Here is a 9,450-nt window from a genome sequence, read left to right as displayed (position 1 = left end):
CACATACACCCCCCCCCCCCATCAGCCGTTGCAACCGCGCACCCTCGTCCGGCGCGCGGCAGCTTCACGTCGCCGCCGCCGTCTGCAAGGGACGTCTGGACGTGACGTCACCGCCAGACGGATCAATACGCCACCCCGGGGTTCGATTTCGATCATATTATTATTCGCTAGCGTATTTAGGTAAATAAGTATAATAATTTTATATTATACAATAGGCTCGAGACAGACATACGTGCACAGTTTACCTGATTAACGTGTCGTAGTTGTTTTGTCGATCAAAATGATTTTCATCCGACCTAACTACCTACGTGTGGTGCTCGCTGTCGCGGTTAGCTCGGAGCCGCGTGTTTACGAAAATCCCCTCTACCCCTCCTACCTACCCAACACGTCAACTTATACACGTTCTGTAGGTTTGCACCCGCGGAGATGGGGTAGCCCGGACGACGTCGGCCGACGGGCATTTGAAGCATATCGAACGCCATCGCCACCGCCGCTTCCGTTTGTGTTATATCGGTCTTCCCGGTTGACTTTTCGTCCCGCGTAATAATAAATTAATTTTATCTAATTTTGTATCTTGCATTTCGCATAAAGTTATAGGTCTTTGTGTGTGAACTGTGTGCAGTGTACTTGTGTACAGTTTTATTAATATGCGACATGTAGTGTAATGCGTGCCGCCCTCCAAACCACGCCCCTTATCGATTATATTCCTCAACGTGCCGCTAAGCCAATTTTTCTCTCTTTAGTCGAGTTTGTGGTGATGCCGCCGCCGCCGCCGCAACCACGCTATATACGACACGACGGTGTATTTCACCGAAATCGATTTTCTCGCTTAGACCGCCGCCGCAGTGTTTGACCTGTTTTCGATGAGATGTTGATGATATACGCATATATACACATATATGGTATATCATACCATACCTACCTATAATAATATTTGATCGGAAAACCAACAGAATTTACGAAAATATATCTTTGTTTATTATCCGCTGTACATCTGCAGTACCTATAATATTATACAGAGACTTACGGCCCTTTTGTTGTTGTTTTAGTCCGTAGCGCTAAGTACGTTGTCGCATTTACAAAAAATGCAAATTATTGTAAAAAGAGTTTCTCGGTTATTCTATTACTAATGCTTGTATTTTTATTCTGTTAATGTGTAACAGGTACATGTGTTGATAATTATTAATTTTGAATTACGTATAATAATGAATAATGATACGTATAGTAGGGGGTTTAAAAACAAAATACAATTCAATATTTAAAATGCACTCACCTATATGGTTTTGATTTGTTATCCCAGAGTATATAATATATTCTATGTATAGAGTTTGAAATATTTTAAATAATTTTAATAACTGTGATGTACCCATGACATAAATCCAGCCCTTTACCGTATTCGTAACCATTACACTTTTATTTGATATCCATTTTTTGTGTATAAACGAACAATTCTTTTTTCAACATTATTATTATATTCTGCGTCGTATATATTCTATGAAAAGAGAAGGGTGCTTTGTGCTTACAACAATCGATTTAAACGTTCGCGTTGAAATAAATATACATACCTCAGACCCGGGTAATACGTGCGTTTATATATTATATTTCTGTATATATACTATATATATTATACTGCAAAATGTTTTTTTATATTTTTGAACTTTCACCTGAAAAATGTTTAGGAATAAAAAAAATAATATAAACACAGATAGAGTTTTTTTTAATGATGATTAATATTATAAATTATAATACCTATATAAATATTATAAATAAATGTAATTCTGACGACCCTATTCTGCTTTCTGTTGCCGCGAATGTGTTGCCAGTGTAGGTACGTTTTACGGTTTTGAAAACGTTGAGAATCGGTAAGTTCAAAACACCTGCCACCATCTTCGTTTTTATTATATTATGATAGTACTATAATAATGGGCCATTAACACAATTCGATTCCGGTCCTAATTGCGCACGCGACGACGTGTTTCGTGGTCAGTCACATGGCAAAAAAAATATTACGACGAGCAACGAACGCGTATATTTCGCTTCGAAAAAAAATACCACGTTTATAATATAATAATTGATCATAAAAAATAGGCATCGTGTCTAATTAACCATTACCGTTGCCTCCATCTCCTCCTCTCACGATCTAGGCAAGGCAACAACAACTACAGAGTTTCCCCATCTCACCTGAGAGAAATCTGCCGAACTCGTATTATTATGTTATTATTATCAACGAAGCCGAGGCGTAGGCCGTGGTTTGCGGTCGTCAAAAGTTAAATTGTTTAATATATTATATAGGCGCGCTTTCGCAACCGCGACTTTTGCAGCTCGTGCATTGCTCCACGCACGTACTTGCCGAATCGATATAATCCGAAATTGTGGTTCATCTGCCTATATGCGCGTAACAAATTGCTCAGCTATGTGGTTAAATCCATAGTTCCGAGTATAAATCGATAATGGATGGGGGCGCAAGCAACGAATATAATTTAATAAACGATTAAAAGAGATATTGAAAATACCTCTCAATTTTAATTTGAAATTCTTTGTATAATTTAGTCGTTGAGATACCAGCGGACAGAGAGAAATTTTGTAACGACATTACTCAAGTAGCGCCGCGGGTATATGCATAATATGGTATTCCCCAGCAGCGTTTGCTATAGCCTAAATTTATACATTATACAATTATATAGATAGTACGCAAAGAGGTTTCTATGTCGATGTAGTCATCTAGTAAAGTCAACTAGTAAAGACCACCGAAGTGACAATCACCAAAAATCTGTTTCTATGCTCGAATTTTACCGCTACTGTAGTACACGCGCACACCTATTACGCTATCATATTAAAATTTTAATCGGACGACGTTTATACAATAAAAAATCTGCACCAATAAAAATGTCTGCATTTGATGGCTAATCGGTATATTTTGTTTGTTTCAGTTGATGGAACTGGTGCCCGTCTCGTGTACGGTCCGCCCGTCCAGGGCCGAGACGCCGCCGCCTTCGCTGAAGAGAACCAAGCTCGAGGACCCACCGCCAGCTGTGCCCACGGCGGCCTACTACTCGGCGCTGGGCATGGCACCCACGCTGCCTAACTACATGGTGGATCCATTCCACTATTTTTACGGTGCATGGGTGCCACCACCCGCGGCCATGTACATGAACAACGCTCATCACCTGTACAGAAACGACAGGTTAGACACATCGTCACATTTTTGTTGTTTGTTTACGGCAGTTATGCATTTTACTCAATGTTTCACTAATTTCAAATTGTTTTTTATGTCGTACCGCAGTATGATCAAGAGGGAAAGACCGCCGAGGCTAGTGGACCCGCAAAAAGTCATATCGCACACGCAGTCTGAACAGTTCAGCCGGAGTTTTCAACCGAACGTCGCGCTGGCACCGCCCACTAAACATAACGGCAACGCTAACGCATCCAATCTCTTGGGCCTTCACCACAACCATCACCACCAAAACGCCAACAGTGCCAACATCATCAACAACAATAATAATAATATCAGCAGTAATAATAATAACAACAACAACAACAACAACAACACCACTGCTAAACCGACGGTAAGTAAACTTCGTCACGCCGCGCGTATAGGCAGCACATTGTACACGCATATGTTCTTATAGAAGAATGTTATTGATTCTCGTGTTATCATAATATTAATATAATATTATAATATTCGGATGATCTCTTTCAGGTGAAATTCAAATACAAAGATGACGGAGAACAGGAAAACAAGGACATCGTCCCAACTCAAGAGTCCGATAGGAGATATAACAGTGTCGGTGAGTAAACTTACCATCAACCTATCGAGAAGATTTGTTGTCTGTTCAGATTTTCATTAGTTAGAATTTTATTAGTTGTTTATTATAATCGTCAATCGTCATTTTTTACAGCCGCTAGTGTCATGGAGCAAGTAGCCGCTGTTTTAGACGCCTTGAGCGATGCTAAGGAGACGACGCGACAGCAAGTGATCGGATTGGTTGAGCGGATCGCTCTGCGGCTTGAAAAAGTCGAGTCAAAAAATCAGCAACTTATCCGGGAAAACGAATTACTTAAAAACCAATTGAACATGGTGCGTGCATGTTATTACTCAGAATTTATAAATATTCATTGGTCAACTTAAACATTTATGCTGCAGCTGCTCGTTTGTGGGAGGGGGGGAATAGCGCGAATGGAATAAATGTCCCAAACGTCAAATTTTTGGGGGCGGAAAAAAATTATAGCTTTTGCTTTTATAAAGTGTCCATGATTTTTTTTAATTTTTAATTTTTTTACCGTTTTCGGTATTATTATGTATACAAAAATGAAAATTAGTTCAATTCGCCACGGCAGTATACCGCAACTTTATGCGCATGCGTAAAAACAGAAAATGGCAAACCGGATATCACTTTCAAAATTATGATTTCTGCAAATTTTGTTTTGCACCCTAGTTCTTAACTAGCTAAGATATATGTTTCGAAAATAAAAAAAAAAAAACAGAAAAAACGAGTGGAAACTAAACTTCCTTTATTTAAAATACAAGTTATGTGTTATAATTTTTATTTTTAACACTGGACATTCATCTATCTCCTGCCTGCCCAAGAGAGTGGCGAAATTTTATAAGTGCTCTTTATAAACGCATAATTTCTAAATACGGCCCTGTTTATACTATTACATCAGTGCCTGTATAATAAATACTTTTGAAAATTATTTGATGTATGATTATTTTTTCGTATCCTTACAGAAGAGGCATACGAACAAAGAAGATCCATTGTTAGTAGACGACTGTACGATGATCAAATGGGAAGACGGCGGTGGTATTGATCAAGATCATAGCAAATCCAACAGTTTGCCATTGATGAACAAGAGGTTTAGTCCAGTGTCCGTGATAACCTCACCACCATGTCAGCCCAAAACACCTCCACCTCATAATCCACAGTCCACTACAATGGCTGCCACCACCACTGCTACCATCACAGCCACCTCAGTGTTGATCAAATCGGAATCCATCGACTGATTATTATAATTGCATCCTGCTGTTTACTTATTATTATTTAATTTAATATTGCTACCACCGACAATTGATCTCTCCTTTAAAAAAAAAATAAAAGTAAAATAATAATATGTATAAATTATACAAGCTTTTTATAATATTTATTCAGTACCACAAGTATAATATATGTGTATAAATATTAAATATACATAAACTAATAATAATAATAATTATTATTATTGTTATTATTTTATGTCTATCAATATTAAGTTGTTGATTTCTCTTGTCTTCTGTAAATAATCTAATTTAAAATATTGTTAATTTGATTTTCTTAATTTTCTGACGATTTATTTAAATATATATATTTCTTTTTCTTTTTTGTTATGAATTTTTAGTTTTAGTTTAGTTATTTTTTTATTTGAATTTTTTTGTTATTCGTTTTAAATTATTTATGTTAAAAGTTGCTGTGCCAATTTTTTGTTTGTTTTTCTTTCAATAATTATTAGAGATTAAAATAGAAATGGTGTACTCTAAAAAAAAAAAAAATAGAGCATGGTTATGAAGGAGCTCAATTTAAATACTTGATTTTCCAATATTTGTAGAGTGTTATTAGTTAACCTGTGAAATTTTCAAACATATTCTTTATTTCTCTGTTGAATATGAGAAGAAACTTTGGTGACTAGTTAACACGGTATTCTGTCTCAACAACTCTGTGGGACTATTCTTAATAAATGCTGAGGTTTTTTTTTTCGTACTAAACAAAGTGTTAACGGAATATTCTGAAAATGTGTGCTTTTTCAATACATTTAGCTAAATAGTCAATGGACAAAATTTTGTTTAAAATATTTACACCATTTCAATGTTGACATATTTAAAAGAAAATATTAATATTTTGTGAAAAATCAATATTCCTAATTTTTTTTCCTCAGTGTTTAATTAATAATTATTATTTATTTGCATACATATTACATATAATATCGCACCAAATATTAATAATATTAATAATAATATGATAAAAATTAAAAATGCAATCATGTATGAGATAATATTTATACATTTCCTAGTACTAAAGTACTTTAATATAGGTACACAAAAAAAAAAAAAAATAGATAAACCTTAATGGTTATAAGACAACAATATAGAATAAGTATTATGTTTTCAAATATATTATGTATTAGAAAAAAACTAAAAATTATAATTATGAATATAGTTTTGACGAACAATATATCCTTATTCCCTTTAGCTAGAAAATAATTCAGTACAAATTAGTAAGTGCCTTAATTCTGCAATACTATACACTAACCTTACTTAAAAAAAAAAATTAACAATGATAAACATATTTAATATAATATAGTATGATATATATGTTTGCATGCACTATAATAATTAAATGGTTTTAATATGCTTATAAAAAAAGAGAAAAAGAATGTTATTTTAGAAAACTTGGTAGATTGATTTATTATTAGGTAAGTGAATTGTTATTGTTAATGTTGGCGTGCGTTGTTGTGTCATCCAACAAATTTTTTTCATTATGTCTAATGTATTTTAAGTATGCAAATTAATAATAAAAATATTAGTAATAGCAATATGTATCAAATATAACATACAGGTTGAAAATATGTAAAATTTACGTTTAACTATACCTATTATTGTTTAGTTATAAATATAATATAGTTTGTTACCACACAGTTGTAATATGTACCTGATGTGAAAGCCAGTAGGTAATTTATTTATAAAGTACCTATATACTATTATAATATATATTATATAAATATACTTAAAGATGTTTTATACCATTATTGCGAACGATGGAATAATAATAAGCTCCCTATTTTTTTTATTTATTTAAGTAAACGTTGAGTCTTCCTTAAAAATGAAAAGATGAAAAAATAAGCAAATAACTCGAATTCTGTAATTAATTAAACATTTTCATGCTGTATTAGTTTGTTTTATTTTTATCTTGTGCAATTCAACTAAATGATGTCGCAACACAATGATAATATATAATATTATATATATTTATTAGTTGTAATAGTTTGATAAATATATACATTTAATATCTATTGAAGGAGTAGAATAATATAATATATTATAATAGTATAACAATTTTTATTCAACTTGACTGGAAATCAAAAACAACCATTGTGTTCACATAAATTTTTCTCATTATTATTTAATGTTAATTGACAAAACTGTGTAATAATATTGACTTTGCAATTTTAATGTTCTTATGTATATTTTGTTGTTGATGTACAGACTTTTTTTTTTGTAATTTTTAGAGTTTTTCTAACTCTGATATGAAATGAAATATTAAGATATTTCATTTTACTATCATAATTATAATTATAATTATTATTATTATTATTATTATTATTATTATTATTATGATTATGATTATTATTATTTTTTGTAATGATGTTAAGTTTTTTTAAGTAACTTATATTAGGTAGTTTTTTAACTGTGCCAAGCTTTGTAGCACTTTTTAAGCAAAACCGAGTCATTATGTTTTTTTTTTTTTGTATATATTATACTGCCTGTACCAAATACATTGTATCATAATATACATGATTATATGGTGTATTGAAACGGGTTTTCTTTACATGTATTTTTTGTGTAATGTTATTAATTTAAAACAAAAAACAACCATTTTGTTTATGGACGTTTTTTTTGAAAAAAAAAGAAAACCAGAAAAAAAAGAATCAAAATAAAAGAATACTATATTGATAAATTAAAATTAGGATTGTGTTTTGTTTTTGTATGAGCATTTATTACATATTAATTATTATTATAATATTATACAATTTAAATGTTATTATGCACAATGTGCATTCGTCTGATGAGTAGGTATATAATAATATATCATCAATAGACAAATGACAATAATGTTTATGACGAGAAAAATAGGTATACCACCGTGATCACGCGTATAGTATCCATTATAAATAATTGCTATGATATTATTATGATTATATTATTATGATGAATTAAAATTACTCATAATTTGATGAAAGAAATACACCATGCACTTTAAGACATAGAAAAACAATCAGTTATTAGAAAAGATAAATACAGTGAACAGAATACGTGATACAGCATTAGACGCTTAACACTTGCAAATGTGTATTCTGACCTCTAAAATAGAAAGACAGTAAAACCCAAATTAAAAAAAAAAAAAGGTGGGTAGGTGGATGTCGCTCTGCTGTACAGTAGGTTACAAGTGGGTCACTGTATAATGGATAGTATTAAAATTGAATTCAATGATATAATATCACTGTATAAAAAAAACGATTCTGAATGGAGACGGTTTGTCAGTCTAGGTATTAGACATACCTATTATAGGTATACTTATCTATAGTATTAAAAAAAAATTGACCTATAATAGGTAGGTACCTATCTATACTTATAAAATCCAAATACCACTCACTCACTGATCACTGTATCTCAAAAACTACTCAACGTACAGACTTGAAATTTGGAATAGGGGTTCTTCTCATATTTTCACCGTGCAATAAGAAAGGATTTTCAAAAATGTTGCGTTTTAGTTCCAAATTAATCATATCACAATATCCATCAGGTAACGCGTTATACATCAACAACAAACCGTGGTACTATCATAGATATATAATAGTATACCTACTTTAGAAGTTTCAAGTACCCACAAATAATATTATACAATCATTACAATCACAACAAAATAACTAAAATAGTTATTCTAGGTTTTTTAATATGTAATTTCGTCCAAATTTGAACTTAAAATTACTATAAAAATAAACTGTGCTTATGTATTTCTTAGAATTTTTGGCAACAGAATTAAATATTTACGTGGAATCTTTTTTTAAATTTTCAATCCTTAGATATAAAAGTTGAACAATTTATAAATTTTTAACTACAAAATAATTATTCAATTTTAAATTTGATAAATTTTGTCAACATTTTAACTTCAAATGCTTATAAAAAAAATGTGTGCCTATGTATTTTTAATATTTTACAATTGCTATTGTAACAACATATCAGGAGCCTTGCATTAAATTTTCACGCATTTTTACCAAACAAATAAAATTTTATTGATATTTATAGAAAAAAAAACGAAAAAAATTGAAAACTTACAATGTCCGTAAACAGCCCAAAAAGAGACAAATTATTTTCAAAATGTTATCGTATATATAAAATGCTAATATAAACATAATATGAAAATTTCAAGTTTCTACGGTCATTCGTTTTTTTAATTACAACAAAATAAGAAAATCGTTACGTAAGAAATCGAGTGAATATCAAATGTTGTAAAAATATGAATTTCAAACGCTCATAAAAATTTAATTTGAGTTTCTTATAGACATTTTTTTTTTGATAAAGGTAGATTATCCTATAAGGAATCTTGTATTACATTTTAAAATCTTAGTTCTAAAAAGAAAAATTTTTACGAATTATAAACTCAACATTATTAGGTAATTTTCGTGATTTTTACATATTTT

General features: G+C 31.3%; 1 protein-coding gene across 1 annotated transcript in view; it reads left to right on the top strand.

The window, feature by feature from the left end:
• The window catches only part of LOC100164492 (ski oncogene), a 49,542-nt gene extending 44,377 nt beyond the window's left edge, over positions 1-5,165 (top strand). Inside the window, exons 2-6 of the mRNA XM_008185584.3 lie at positions 2,931-3,184; positions 3,284-3,566; positions 3,701-3,788; positions 3,900-4,078; positions 4,730-5,165. Coding sequence (XP_008183806.1) covers positions 2,931-3,184; positions 3,284-3,566; positions 3,701-3,788; positions 3,900-4,078; positions 4,730-5,002 — 1,077 coding nt within the window. The 3' untranslated portion in view covers positions 5,003-5,165. The remainder of the gene's footprint in view (positions 1-2,930; positions 3,185-3,283; positions 3,567-3,700; positions 3,789-3,899; positions 4,079-4,729) is intronic.
• Positions 5,166-9,450: the final 4,285 nt, after the last annotated feature.

This window comes from Acyrthosiphon pisum, chromosome A1, assembly GCF_005508785.2.
Source record: "Acyrthosiphon pisum isolate AL4f chromosome A1, pea_aphid_22Mar2018_4r6ur, whole genome shotgun sequence".
NCBI classification, from domain to species: domain Eukaryota; kingdom Metazoa; phylum Arthropoda; class Insecta; order Hemiptera; family Aphididae; genus Acyrthosiphon; species Acyrthosiphon pisum.
The sequence above is the reverse complement of the archived record's forward strand: the minus strand, read 5'-3'. Positions and strand labels throughout refer to the sequence as shown.